At 43.7% G+C, this 15371-nt stretch overlaps 1 protein-coding gene across 7 annotated transcripts in view; it reads right to left on the bottom strand.

Moving 5' to 3' along the window:
• Positions 1-874: 874 nt before the first annotated feature.
• The window catches only part of CHD7 (chromodomain helicase DNA binding protein 7), a 130670-nt gene continuing 116173 nt past the window's right edge, over positions 875-15371 (bottom strand). For 3 of the 7 annotated variants that reach the window (XM_051843757.2, XM_051843759.2, XM_017341323.3), the window contains 10 exons: positions 14623-14851; positions 14186-14394; positions 13400-14071; positions 12276-12436; positions 10564-10791; positions 9891-10334; positions 6064-6285; positions 4889-5029; positions 4616-4720; positions 875-2790 (listed from right to left, as the gene is read on the bottom strand). In XM_051843757.2, the coding sequence (XP_051699717.2) occupies positions 1873-2790; positions 4616-4720; positions 4889-5029; positions 6064-6285; positions 9891-10334; positions 10564-10791; positions 12276-12436; positions 13400-14071; positions 14186-14394; positions 14623-14851 (3329 nt within the window). In that variant the 3' untranslated portion in view covers positions 875-1872. The remainder of the gene's footprint in view (positions 2791-4615; positions 4721-4888; positions 5030-6063; positions 6286-9890; positions 10335-10563; positions 10792-12275; positions 12437-13399; positions 14072-14185; positions 14395-14622; positions 14852-15371) is intronic. The other 4 variants (XM_051843758.2, XM_070075066.1, XM_051843760.2 and 1 more) reach the window with 3 other exon arrangements.

The raw sequence follows: 15371 nt of genomic DNA, 5'->3' as shown, positions 1-15371 counted from the left end.
GTCTTCCAGCATCGTAGTGGGCGTGTTTGCTTTCTTCTTGGGATGTATGATAACCGAGTCTCACCGCCTACAGTGGATTTAGACCTTCTGCCTTGTGCGTGTCAGAGGGGATAGTCAGAGTGCATGCACTGGGGGAGGGTGTGGTGGTGAGAGGTCACACACACACACACACAACTCCCTCCACTTTGCTTTGCTTTTTGACTAGACAGAAATATGGCTTTGTGTGTCTTAGGTGGCACAAAAAAGCAATACTGGCAGATCTCAAATTACATTTAACTTTCAAACATCAAAAACTGTAATGGGGTTCACAAATCAGTAGCTCCTGAGCCTGTGCGCGCATGCACGTTGCGTGCCTAAGCGGGTCTGTTTCAGTGCCACACGGCCTTTCCACACACTGATTTCTGGCATCAAGCACTGGCCCGTGGGACACCAGAGCGCCTTTGTGTCCCTTGCTGACACTACTGCATTGTGTTTCTCTACCCATTAACCAAGGATAAATGACCTAGATATTGTGCCTATTAAAGCCTCGTTTTTCTTTTGCCCTTTTGTTCTTCAGTGTACCACATTATCACAGGCTTCACACATTTTCAAGTATTCTCGGTCTCAGATGCCCTTTTGACGGAGTAATAGGGGTTTCTGTGTGCGCTTCTGTCGAGCTATCTGGAGTGGAATTATGTGGAGGTAATTCAAGGTTTTCCTTCCTGTCTGATCTCGAAGGCAATCAGTTTAGCACGTTACTAACAGCTCGTCCAGTCTAAGAGGATATATCAAGAAACCGTACCAAAGGCAGAATGCTGTATTTGCATCTATTGCGAATACAAAAAATAGAGTGAACACCAGTTCCCCTACATACTACATTCTATAATTACATCTCTGCATATCATGGGTCACTTTTATTAAAAGCATCATTACTACAGTTGGCAGCAATTTACAGTTTATCTTACATGATAGCAGTTTTCAAAGAAAAAAATAAAAGGACATCACAACAAAGAAAAACAATACATTTACAAAGTCATGTCTGTAAACTTCAAGGCTAGTTCAGAGCTGAGGTAATGCTGTTTTAGCTTTGTGGCTAAAGTAACAAAGTCCTTTAATTTAAAAAAAGGTACCTGATTCTCTCTTCTCTCACTCTTTTATTTATTCTTCTACTTATTTTTGTTTTACACCAGTGCATTACAAGACCACGAGACAATGGAACTGTAGTTCTGTCTGGCAAGAACCCTCCCAGTAGGTTAATTTTTCCAAAGGGACCCTTCACATTCAACAGCTGCCTTATTATTGCTGCGCCTCGGGACAGAGACGTTCACGCTAACGTGCAGATTGTCAGAGTGTATGGATGTGTGTGTGTATGCGCAAGTGTGGGAACCCCCATACAGTCAGAAAGGGAACCGAATGAGCACGTATGATATGTACGGTAAAATTTCATCTTGACCTTCACAGCAAAAAAAAAAAAAAAAAAAAAAAAATTAAAAGTTAAACTTAAAAAATTAAATATATAACTTCATACTTCCTTTGAGCAGCACTTCCTTCCATTAGTGCCACTCGGGTACAAATTGCTCTTTATTAGAACACCAATGGTACCAAAAGAAAAGAAAGCAGAGCATTATGCAAGTTTCCTTAAAAAGACATGATCACCTCTCAAATTTCATCTCTCCTAGGGATAATAAATAATGCACTGCACAATACTTAATGACCAAGATACCTTCTGACACACCTGTATAACATGACTTGGACTTTTTTTTCTTTTTCTTTTTTGCTACACTATGTTACAGAACAGCTTATAAAACTAGGTATGAACATTAACTGTGAGTGTAAACAGTAGGACTACCACTTGTCAAAAGTTTTAAACACTTGAACTGGAACTGGTACTGGTCACTCATGGTTCTCGCTGTCTTCGATTTCGTCCCCCCCGTCCAGTGAGTCTAGCTCTTCGCCCTGCGCCGCCTCGTCCTCTAAGGTGGAGGACTCTGCGGTCTTGTCCAGGCTCTCCTCGGCATCGCTGCCTTCCAGGTTCTCTCCGTCTTTGAAGGGGCCCCCCTCGGCCTTGTCAGCAGCCTTTTCTTCGCCAGAGCCCACGGCATTCTGCAGTCCTGCCAGCGCTGGGAACCCAGGCAGTGTCAATCCCCCCAGTCCTGGAGGTAGAAACATGGATGGGTAGAAGAGGCCTGGGGCCATGGTGGACAGGAGGAAGGGGTTGAAGGCCAGCGGGTTGGAGGGCAGTCCGGCCGGGGCAGCAGCAGCACCAACAGATCCGTTCGCAGAGTCAGTAGCTGGGACAGCATCTGTGCTTTTCTCCGAGTCTTTGTTCTCGTCTTCGTTCTCATTTCCTTTCTCTTCTACTTTTGAAGTGCCGTCTTCCGGTTCTCCTTGACTAGAAGCAGTAGTGGTGTTTCCAGTAGCAGCTGAGAGAGGGTTATTCAACAGCCCGCCCAGTCCAAACACGTTGGGCAGGCCTGCCATTCCCGGCAGCATCAGGGGTAGCACGGCAGCAGGGTTCTTCGCGTCGCCTCCGGCGGTGGCAGCTGTTGCCAGTCCTGGAGGGAAGCCCATGAGACCTGCCAGCTGGAGCGACTGGAGGGACTGTAGGTTCTGGAGGCTCGTCAGGTCCATTCCAGCAAACAGGCTGTTCACCAGCAGAGGGCTGATCCCCGACGTGGAGGCCACGGCGGCGGCGGCGGCGGCGGCTCTGGCGATTTCACTTTTGGGCCTTCTTCCTCGCCGGCTGGCTCCTTCTCCCCTCACCACAGGTCCGGTGAGAAGGCGGTCAAACATCGACTCAGGGACAAAACCCTGAAGGAAAGGGAGAGGAGAACAGGACCATGAAGGCTGCTGGAGGAGTTTACCTTCCGGGTAGGCTTTGTGATGAACAGCAGTCATTTTCACTGAACGCTCAATGATAAAACTCTCAAAAGCTGCTTGTTTGTTTTTTTTTTTTTTAATCATTGTATTAACTTGCTGAATTGTAGAGAAATTGTTAAACGCTACTCCATAGTGAGGTAAATGTCAAGTCAGCTGCATCCATCACGAACTCAAAAAACACCTCAGGAAGCAGCTGATGACTGATGACTGGTACGTGATGCACACGGACACCAGATCATCAGATTGTACACCCTGAACAGACACAGCTTTTGCCAAGTGTCTGTCAATCAAATACCCATCAGTGAAGAAAGATTTTATATGCAAGAAACATTATTAAGCAGTATAAGAAAGTATACAGTTGTATCTATTAAATACAGGATGTTTTATCTAAGTTTTAATGTGTTCTTTTGGCCATTTCAAATAAATATTAGAAAAAAAAAAAAAAACCCAGGATGAGGAGGGTGTTTGGCCTATCAGTTAGGATGCCGCCTGGGGCTCCTACATCCCATAATAGAGTGCCTGGGTTCAAGTCGCAGCTCTGCTTCCCATTCCATCTTCCTGCTCATGAGCACCTTGGTAGGCAGTAGGTATGGCTCAAGTAGTTGGGTCTCTGCAACCCACGAGAGACCTGGATTGAATTCCCGGCTCCTTGTGGGCACCGGGGAATGAACCAGTGCATGGAAGCTCTACTTGTCTCTCTCCCTCTTGTCTCTCTGCCTCTCAAATAAATGAAATAAAAATTGTATCTAAAAATAACAGAAAAAACATTAAGAAATATGGAAAATGGAATTAAAATTATATTTTTGGTATCCATCTTAGAGGAATGAAACCTTCTGTCTACACCAGAATCTGTATACTGAGGTCTCCAGCAGCTCTATTCGTCACTACACAGCCCTGAAAACAATGCAGCTGTCTTTGCATGGGTGGTGGAGTGCACTCAGCAGGCAGTGGTTCTTCCACGCACTGAGCAGAGGAAAGGAACACACTTCAATAAATACGACCACCCGGGGAATCTCGGCAGGGTGAGGAAGGCCATCGTCTGAGAAGCTTACACGCTTTATGCTTCTGTTTATGACCTTCTCAAAAAGACAAAACTCTCAGGATGAGGAACAGGGTCATGGCAGGCAGGGACTTAGGGGAGAGGACAGTCCACGGGAACTACAGGAGCGATGGAACCCTATTCTGCTTATGATGGCAGTTCGTGAAAACACACGTGTGTTAAGACCGATAGAACTGTACACCAAAAGAAAAATGAGTCAATTTTATTGCGTAATTAAAACAAATTAAAAAGAATCAGTATGTCATTAACTAATTTGAAAAGGAAGTTAACGGGGAAAAAATTTTAGGCAGAATTGTTGTATTTTTACCAATTTTAAAACCAGAAATCATAGCATAATATTAATAATTTCACACACCATAATTCCCATTCTATAGATAGGCTGTTAAAAAGACATACTTGGGGTCTGTCTCCCCTCAGATCTATCTCCAAGACTGGGAATGTATATTGCTATACAGTCTTTTCAAATGGGAGCTGATAAATTAGTTCCCTTCAGATTAATGATGTATTGATGTAAGAGATGATGATGTATTAATGATGTATGAAATGATGTCTGAAAGTGATCTATTATGTCAATTCTTTTAAGCTAAGAATAAGTTACAACTTAATAATAAATGGCAACAGAAAACAGAAGAAAAACTCAGGACAACAGTTTTGTATGGATACCTTTCTTGACAGGAATGCAGAGTTTATACTTACAGACTGTTTAACTATATCAGTCCAGTCCGGAGCAACTGCAAATTCAGGATTTTCTTCCAGCCACCTGGGCAGGTCCTTCATTGGAGGCGCCATAGCTCCACCCATCTGGGAAAAGACATTGGAAAAACAATTGAAAAAACAGAAAATCAGCTCCCACCCTCCACAAACACATCCTGGATGAAATAAGATTGTTTTTCCTTATAAAAGATGGAGGATAAAAGACTTTCTGGGATCAGAAAGAACACAGAGATCACTCCCCTTCCCAACACTTACCTTCTTCCCATTTCGTTTATTGACAACAGGCACCCTTTCTTCTCCTGTCAAAGTGTTTATATCCAACTTGTTAGGATTTCGACATCTGTGTCGTTTCTGTTTCGGTTTCTGAAACGAGGAAAACAGCACATCTGCATTCTTCTGTAAAAGAAAAACGTATTTAGTAAGACTGTATTCAGCACTTACTCTTCTCTACAGAATTGACAATTCTGTAGAATTCCTGGTGGAAGTTTCAACAATCATTTTTACCATTAGAGACCATGTGTTACTTTCCAAGGAAAAACTCTTTTATTCCTCCCTGTTCATTAAGGAACTAAATGAAAACATAAGCTGCGAATTTGCTTTTCCTTCTATCAATAAACCCATGTAAAAAGTTTTTCAGCAAATGTTGAGCCAAGCCATGGTAAACTTCCTGTAGTATCTTGACTACTTTCTCGTCAGTGATCTGAATGAACACAGAGATGGTATCTAATTGAAGACACAAGATTGTCTGAGAGGAGACCCTACTATTGATAAAAGAGTTTTTTGGGGGAGGGTTTTGGGAGGGGGAGGCATTCTGAGTAGCAGGAACACTAGCTGAACTCAACAAAATAAAATGTAGGGTCTATATTCAATTTTAAAACAATCACATCACTATAGAAAAGTCAGATTTGCACTGCCAGCTGGGAAATAGTTTATGTGACAATCACCTGGGGACAGCAATGGTCTCATGTTTAATGTAAAGCACAAGTACTAGTATCTTAAGAGGCAGCATTAGCTGGCCCAATTTCTGAACCTCTGGAAGTTAGTTTTATAAGTATTCTGGGCTGGTCAGGCTTTGTCTGGAGACTTATGACAGTGTATTCAAGAGTGTTACTCCAATGCTCAGAGCACCTGGAAACCATGCGATGCAAAGAAGAACTGGAGAAATGACATCTGTCAGGTGGGAAAAGGAAAAAGTAAGAAAACACACAACAGATATCTTCAAATAACTGAAAGGCTGCCTTTCCGTCAGACAGACCTGGGGCTGGTTTCTCTAGTATGGGAGATACAATGCAAGACTAGGAAACATTCAAGACCAGGGTATACCCAAGCAAAAGACAAGAGGAACCCGTTGTCAAGGAATTCTGTATCTATGCAAATGCAAAGGACCGCTCACTGGAGTTCTTGCCAACTCTAAATTCTGTAATACTTACTGGTACATAACTTGGCATATCAACAGTGTAAGTAGGATGCAGCTTCAGCCATTCAACTAAATCCTTATTTTTAGGAGCATCTTCCCCCACCAGTCTACTCCCATCTTCAAGATTGATAACTGGGATCCGAGTGTCTGGGTCCAGCTGTCCGGGAGAAGGAATGTTTCTTATTGGTGGGGTCTCTAAATCTTCCTCAAAAGCTTTGGTCACCTCAGCATCCTCCTGCGGAAAGTTGACAACAGTCTTAATCTCACAGGAAGAGGCAGATTCTGGCAAAGTTCTATTCTAAGAAAACGCTATTCCAGCATAATGACTGCTTCATCAAAAAGGGAAAAAAGTTACCAGAAACAATGCCAGTTTTGAAGCAGCTATTAACTCAGAGGACGACTCTTTCACATCATCCTTCACATTTCAAGACTAGTATTTAAGTGGAAAATTCACAGTCCATCAGGTCTCCATTCTTTGAAATCCTAAGCAAACCACTATGAAGACGGCATGGGCAGCATAACCTGAGCCTGGTAGGCAGTGAATGGTAGCTTCTCAATCTCTCTTGGGGATCTCTGGGTAATGTCATTAAAGATAATGCATCTTCAAAGGAATGTTCCAAAAGCCAGTACACAAGTAACTTAATGGCACTCTGTGCACAACACAATTTTGTTGGGATGATATTGTGCCAAGCATGTGTGGCATGTTTGGAAAGAACAACTCCAGCTGAAGCCTACACACTACCATTATCCAGCCACACTGGTCCTTAAGCTAGGTTATTTCAGCCTGCAAACGTCCATGCCTCCACCGTGTGATTACAACATTCTTAAATGGTCCTCCTGGATCCTAGTTCCACCCCCTCTTCAAGCCAGCTCCCACACTGGCTGTACTGGAGTGTTTTCTAAAAGACATCTCTTCAGGGGTCAGTGCTGTGGTGCAGTGGGTTAAGCTACACTCATCCCATATGAGTGCCAATTTGAGTCCCGGCTGCTCTCTGCTGGTGCACCGGGGAAAGCAGTGGAATGGGCCACTGAACCCCTGTGGGAGACCCAAAAGAAGTTCAAGCTCCTGGCCTCAGCCTTTTGGCCCAGCCCCTGCCACTGCAGCCATTTGGGGAGTGAAGCAGTAGATGGAAGATCTCTCTCTCTCTCTATAACTCTACCTTTCAAAATAAATAAATAAATCTTAAAATAAAATTCAGCTCTTCATAGTTCAAAATCTGTCTTATCACTCTTATTTAAATGACTTCAGTAGTTGGGTCCTTGCTGCCTTCAGGATAAAATCCAAGTTCTTCAGCATGGCAATCAAGGCCCTTTGCAATGTGCTTCTTGTCTCCAAGCTCTTCTCTGCTGAGGCTAACCTACTTACCTTACCAAATTCCCGAGCCAGTAACTGTCAGTTCCCCACACACTAGAGGCTCTTACTTGCCTCAGTTCCTCTACACAGATTCTCCACCCACCCTCTGAAATGACCAAATGTTACATGGCCTTCAAAACTCAACCAAAGTATGACTGACTATCTCCAGACCATTCCTTGTCTGAAATGCTTGGGACCAGATGTCTTTTGGATTTGGGTTTTTTCTTCTTTTTTTTTTTTGGATTCTGAAATATATATAAACATACATATATATAACAAAATGAGAAATCTTCAGGATAGAAGCCACATATAAATATGAAATTCATATGTTTTATATATACCTCATACACATAGCTTAGAGACAATTTCAGTGCATTTGACTATGACCCATCACATTATTTTGCAGTTTTGGATTAGGGATGTGCAACCTGTATTTATCTGTCACGACACCCTAAATGCTGAGCTCTTTTATACAAGCACCTGTTAGCCCTTTATTCTTTGAATCCCAGTGCCTGGCAGAGGGAACAAGACCAACTCCAGGATGTTGTTGCTGAATGCATGCTTAGAGTTCATGGCTGCATAAAATGGTCTCCAGCTACAGAGCTGATACACTACAAGATTTTAGAATTTGTACTGCTCTTTACGGGGGAACACGGCTGATCTTGACATCTCTCACTACCCCGTTTATTCACAGGTCAATCAGTGTTGTCCTTGTGCTTTATGTGCATGCACATCACCCTCCATAACACAAAACAGGTAATTCCCAAATTCCAGAATTGACCAGGGTGCTGCAGAGCCTTCAAAAAATACAGTCTCTAACATCTGTTGGAGGTTCTCTCAGGCTTGAGCTGGGTTGCTAAATCTGACCCCCAAAAAAGATAAACATCAACAAATTCTTAGTAATGGCTTAAAGTTCATGAAATGCATAAAGTCAGTCTCAAATTTAATACAAGATGTGTCCTTGCATCAGAAAAACAGCACCTGGGTCGCACAATTAATTCCTAACACCTGGTCCACAGACCAGCATGTGTTCTGATTCAGCTATCAAACACAACAGCAAACAAAAGAAGCATGAGCTACAGAAACTTCCCAGTCTGATAATGCTTGTGGAGAAGGGATTTTTTTGGTCAACAAAATTTATCCAAGTGCAAGGACAGTCTTCAGCAGGAAGGCTAATCACCAGTGATACAACCCTGCCTGAGGGCCACATCCTTAGAAAGGATATTTTAACTAAGGGAGCACACAGTTGTCACAGCTGATCCACTGTAAAGTGTATTTTTATGAGATTCTAAAAATAACCTATGATGAACAAATAAGACATTATTATGACTGATGCATTGGTAATCAATACTGAAAATTTACTCTATCACTTGGATGCTTCTGTTTAAATCAGATCCCATAAGAAGGAAACAAATTTCAGTTAATGCTGTTTTGCCATTCAGAACTATAACTCAACCATGCCGCCTTCTTCTCTTTTTTTGGCCTTTTCCTATCTTTTTAAGTGACTTAAGTTTTCTCCAGTCTCAACAAACAGAAAGTGAGCAAATAATATTAAGGATAAAATAAGGAAAAACATATTGGGACAAACAATTGTCTGCCCTCAATCTCGTATTTCTGTATTTCCCATCCTGTGTTCTGCTGCCCACAGAGAAGTCCCATGGTTGTCCTGTCCAGCCCCCAGGCAGCTCTCTGGGGCAAGGTTCCTCTCAGGCACACACAAGGAGCTCCAGGGCCCCTGTGTTGACTGTGGTCTCAGACCAACAGGAAATCAAACTCAGGATCTCCAATACTGGTTAGCCCTTAAAGATGATAGCTCATGTTAAGTGGATTCTTTGGGCATGAAGTCCCTGCCATCCATGAATCAGGTGCCACATATTTGGGTGGCATGAATGAAGCAGACTGAGAAAGAGAATGATGTTGAATCTACTGCATTCGTTTCCTTGAAACTGATAAAAAGAAGAAGTCAAAATTTACTGGTCATACATTACATTCAGACCTAAACTAGGAAAGATGACTTAGTTATGGAGATGGGGGAATTCATAGTAATCTGTTTTTTATATGAACAATAAATCTTAGGTCTGAAGCTAAACATTTATGCGACCGTAATAAACGCCAGGTCCAACATATGTCAATATTTTTAACAGCAGAAACTTTTTCACCTCATGAATTCAGAGATAACAAGCCTAGGCTCACAAGAACATGTTTTTTGTTTTGGGCTATTCTTCCGAGAGCAATCGATGTATCAGAACCTTAGGAAGAATAAATCCTCAAGCTACACTTGGTTCAAGCTGAGTGATCCCTATCAATGATCCACACAATTTTCCAGCTCAGAACCGTGACTCTGTTCATTGTAATTCTCTTTCGTTAGTGGAAGAAACCAGTTTTAACACCACGTTGCTGAGAGGCACAGCGCACAGCATCGTTGGCAGTGCAGGGCCCTGGCTGGCAATACGGGCACACACAAGCAAGTGGGCTCCCCGACTTACGGCACTCAATGACGTCCGTTTGTGGCTCATGAAAAGCAGATCAAGGCCCTCCACGTTTTTCCTCCTTCCCCGCCTCCTCTTCATGGGAGGCTCTCCATCCACTAGGGAGCCATTAAGCAGATGCCTTGTGGGTGTGCGCGAAAGGCCTGCCTGAAGCAGTTCCATCTGAGTCTTAAAGGCATCAGACACTGGGGTTGAGACATTAGGCAAGATAAATTTTGAAGTAAGAGATGAAAAATTTGAGGTAGAACTTGTCGCCTCTCTTGAGGCCTTTGATAAATCTACAACTTTTTCTTGTCCATTTTCTGAGACCACTTGAGACTCTCGCAGCTGGGCAACCATCTCCATGAGATTTCGCCTCTTGGCAGCTCTTTCGGCCTCAATTTCAATCTTTCTCCTTCTTCTCCTCCGTTGGCGCGGGACAGAGAGATTGAGGGCATCTTCCTGTTGAAAAGTTCCAAGAGAACAGAGATGCAGTGAGCCAAAATTGTTTCTGTTATACAGGCTGGCATTTAGAGCTAAGGAACCATAAGCCCAAAGAAGCAAACACTCATGACTGGTGAACGGAGCTCCATCCTGTTCCTAGCTGGGACCGGTGAGACAGACTCCCGAGCTAAGTTTTGATTTAAGAGAGTTCCCCTTCCAGCTATAAAAGCAAACAGTTCTGACTTACCTTTGACAACTGAGGGGAAGTAGTGATGTCCTCGCTCCCACTGATGCTGGCTTGGCCGACCACGGAGAGCTCGGCAAAGCTCCTCCTCTGCAGGGGACTGTCCACGGAGGCGGGTGTGTAGCCAGGGATGAGGCCCTGGAAATCAAACATCTGGCGCCGATTTACTGGCCATTTGCCTTTCAACACTGCTTCACAGATGTTATCTAATCGGTTTATCATTACTCTATCCTGAAGGGAGAAGAAAAGTCACATGAAATTGTAACAAAGACCCGGTTAAAATCACTAGACAAATATATCTATCAAGATGCTAAAGAACATAAAAAATGCTTAAAAGTCAATTGGTTAAAAAAAAAAAAGTCAAAGAAAACAAAGCAAAAAACCCAAACAAGCAAATAAACAAAACCTACCAAAATGGCTTTTCAGGTGGAAAGTCCTAGGGTGGCTCCAATACAGAAAACCTAACTCTTTTTCAATTATGAATACTGAACTACTCACAACATTAATAGCCAACACCTTCAAAAATAGCCTATTTCAAAAGCAGCTCTTATTCAGGCTCCACAGAGAGCCGTTGGTGGATGTCCATGGAGGACAATGGAACCCCTGCACTTAGCATCTTGATGCTCTGGCCCGTCAGAGCCACAGGCTGGATCGCACTGTGTCCCAGGAAGTGGGACATCATTAGCGTCACTATTAATAAAGTTCAGCATTATGAAATGGGCACCAACCTAGGAACACCTAATGAATGTCAATTTGCATTCCCACCTATTATCACTTCAAATTTCATTGAAGCGTGTACATTAAAATTTTCTAATTACAGCTCTTGGGCCGAGTTTCCATAGATTAAAAGTGCCTGCTACTATAAACCTTTGACTGGGCTGGGAAACTCCCTCCGAACTCCATAAGGGAGATTAGCGTAATGGGGGCACTGAAAAGATATACAGAAGAAAAAATAAACCACCTTCTTTATTTAAGTGCATTCTTTAGACAAAAATTTCACGTTATTTCTTGAAGGACTCCAACAGTGTGGAAGATCTGCTTGGGAATGAGCTGACTCAAACCCATCTTTGTGTTGTTTGTTCTAAACCAGATAGCCCTGTTATAGTGATTAGGATGATTATTTCCCTACACTGAAAAACAGACCCAAATTACATAGGGCTTTATTATGAAATTATGCTATTTAGCCAAAAAAGCAATTTCCATTTTGCCTTTGGTTACAAATAACTACATTTGGGATTATGTCTTAATGTATTGGAGCAAATGGGCCAACAGCCCACCCTCTCCTGAGCTAGGAAGATGGTAGACTTCCAAATGCAAGAAGCTGTCTAAAATATGAAAGCTTTGCTTCAGATCAAAAAAAATTTTAAGGTCCACACATCTTACTTTGCCAAAGGATGAACCCACTAAAACAATAATCCATAGATTACACCGGACAAGAACATTTGGAGGACTAACCTAAAAAAACCACAAGGAGCCAAAGATCTATGTACACAAACAGTTCTGTTTCTTATGACCCCTCTCTCCCATTACCTTTCCTGCCACAAGACAAAAGTATCCTACAGGTGTTTTTCTTTGGACTTTTCTAGATGATCTTTTAAAAACATGTGCAAAAAATCTAGAGTCTTCATACACTGTGTCAAACGTCAAGCCAGAAAGATTTCCTCCACCCCATTCTGTCTTGGTCAGCAAAACAAAAATAACAAAAACCTGCCAACCTTAGGCCAAAATGAGAAGGCAAAAGTTCTTTCATGGAGGAGCTGGGCCACTGACGGATCTCCGTCCTCTATGTAGAATCCATCTCGGGTTTCATCCCTAGCAGTGCTCATGGAAGCATTGCTTTCTTCATCAAAATTCTTCCCTCGAGAGACAGCTCCTGCTGAGAAATGAGTTAATGTGCGTTACTCACCACCAAAATACTAGTGAAACCAAAGTTCAGAAAGGATACAATTAAAATTTTGAATATCAGTTCCCTCCATTTTATTGAGTACCTACCATGGCTAGATGGTACTGGGCATTTAAAAAATCTTAGTCGTCTAAAGTTTGCAATGGCCTTTGAATGCAGCAGGTGTTACTTCCATTTTATAGATGAAGAAGCAGAGATTTAGAAAGGTTACATCACTAGCCATTTGGCACGAGGCAAGTAAATCTTAAGGGAGGCAGAAAGCCAACCAAGAGCCATTTTTTTTAAGATTTGTTATTTGAAATTTAGAGTTACAGAGAGAGAGAGAGAGAGAGAGAGAGAGAGAGAGAGAGACCGACCTTCCATCTGTTAGTTCACTCTACAAAGGCTGGAGCTGGGCCAGGCTGAAGCCAGGAGCTTTCTCTGGGTCTCCCATGTGGGTACAGGGGCCCAGAGACTTGGGCCATCTTCCACTGCTCTCCCAGGCCATTACCAGGGAGCTGGATTGGAGGTGGAACAGCCAGGACTCAAACCTGCATCCCACATTGCAGGTGACAGCTTTACCTGCCTACAGCACAACGCTGGCCCCAGAGCCAGTGTTCTTGTGCCCTGGAAAAAGAGCTGAGGTTTTGGCTGAAGGTGAAAGTCCCAGCAACAGCAGGGTGGCACAAAGTGATGCCTTATTTTTACTCTGTGCCAGTTATAGCAATCTTGATCCTTAAACCAGATGCTACTAACGTGTGCATACAGCTCTACTTAAGGGTTTATGTTGCTCAGAATACCATGTTTTCTTGCCATAATGTGTCAGGGCAAAGCACGTATTTAACCATAACTGAAATCACCCCTTCACAGAAGAACTTGTTATGCTACATGAGAGCAACGCATCCTTTGGTGAGTTGCTGCACAATCAGCAGAAAGATCCAAGAGGCCAGGCATTACCTTCAGGCTGGGAGGACTCTTCTGACTTATCATCATCTTCCAGCTTTTCTTCTTCGTCCTCTTCGGAACCTTTCTCTGAGACAGTCTTGGACCCAGGGTCTGCACTGCCCTCGCCCCCTTTCAGCTCGCTCTTCACAGAGCTGGCCTCGGCCTCACACTCCTGCTTGCTGTCCTTGCCCCCGCTGTCGGCTTCCTCTTCTTCTTCTTTCACGTCAGGCTTCTCCTTGGCAGCCGAGCTTTCCGGCTCCTCTGCTTTGCCCTCAGCTTGTTCCGCGACCTTTTCATCTTGAATGTGAGCCGATGAGATGACAGGCGGGGTTTGGCCAAATCCAACTGCCAGCGGGTTCAAGGAAGATATATTACCTGCCCCTCTATTCTGAGCAAAGTTTTTATGTGCATCCAAGAAGGACAGCTCGGGGTCATTGAGGATGTGATAATCCGTCCGACTGACCCCGTGTTTAGCAGCGCCCACCAGCAGATCTCGGTCATGCCTCCCGCACTCCCACCACTCGGGCAAGTCCAAGCTCGGCTGGCAGAGCTTCAGCCTCTCCCCGAGCTGCGGGTGGTGCAGGACCTGCTCGCGGATCTTCCGCAGCAGCTCGATGCGGTACAGAGTTCTGGAGGCTCGCTCCTCTGTGATCGGCTCGATCAGGGAGGAGAGGTCAGGCGGCTCTGGAACACAGAAGCACTCGCGTTTACTCGGGAAGCACCGCAGGGTCCTGCACACCTTCCCACTTGCACCTGCCTGGCCTTTTAGCAGAGAACTCCGCTACTAAGTATACCTACCATCATCTGGCTTCGCGGGCATTCGACACACTCGCCTACACATGGCCACAAAACAACTGAAGTACTTCTCCAAACTCTCATCAGACTTTTTGTCAAGTCTGGCAAAGGCTCGGAATTGGTTCCAGTCAAACTGCTGTTTCACAGGGTCAAAAATGACCCCAAAGGTGGACACCACGCGGTAAAAATCAGCCTCTTCTCTTCTTGTCCACCTGTCAGAAAGAAGACATCGGGCTTGAGGAAAAAGGCTTCGAGTTTACTGTTTATCCTCCTCTGTGCCCCAGGCCTTCCAGATGGATCTTTAGTGGGGTCAGGGAGATGGACTGGTCCATTCTCTGGGGGGACACTAGCTTTGATGCGGTGCCTGTGTTTTGCGGGACTGCAAGAGCTGGGAAGAGGGGAACGTACCAGGAGTTGAGAGAAACCCTGAAGGCACTCACTTTTGCCGTTTTTCAGATATAATAGCTTCCCTTTCCGCCTCCAGCGCTCTCACTTCCTCCCGGGGCCGCCGTCTGCGCCGGTCAGTCTTCATTAGGGCCTCTTGCCTCATTTGTTGCCTTTTATAGCTGCGCTGATAGGCAGTAATGAGCCGGCGCAGACGTGTAGTCAGGGTTGAAGTGTTAGGCCAGTAAAGTTGGCCTAACTCAGCATTACTCTCACTGTGCTTGCCTGGGGAAGTGGAAAAAATACTTTTGAAATGCGTCGCTGCAATCTTGCAATACTCAGGATTTTCCAACAAAACAGGATGACTCATTAACATTCAAATGACAGTGTGGGAAAGGGCATCTCAGTGCCCTTCTTTTAAAACCATAAGTAAAGAATAATATTCATATGGAATTCATTATAACATTTTTCTTTTTGTTACTTTTTTGTTTCTTTTTGTTACTCCTTGTGGGGACTGTTTATCACTCTTATATAAACACTTTGTACCATGGACTACATTATAACAGTGCTCTCCCAACAAAGGACTCACAACAACAACCCCAGAACATAAAAAACTAGGATGTCATTGTTGTCTGATGACCTTACGTTAGGTCAGAGGCCAATATTCTAAACCAACCGGCAGTATTTCAGATACTTGTCAACTGCTGCTACTCCAAGAGTTAGATTTTTAAAGAAATTTGAAAATTTTCACTAACCAATTTTTCACTATAAAATACAAACAAATTTATTTCCTTTGGTAAAAAGG

Source organism: Oryctolagus cuniculus, chromosome 6 (genome assembly GCF_964237555.1).
Source record: "Oryctolagus cuniculus chromosome 6, mOryCun1.1, whole genome shotgun sequence".
Lineage (NCBI taxonomy): Eukaryota > Metazoa > Chordata > Mammalia > Lagomorpha > Leporidae > Oryctolagus > Oryctolagus cuniculus.
The sequence above is the reverse complement of the archived record's forward strand: the minus strand, read 5'-3'. Positions and strand labels throughout refer to the sequence as shown.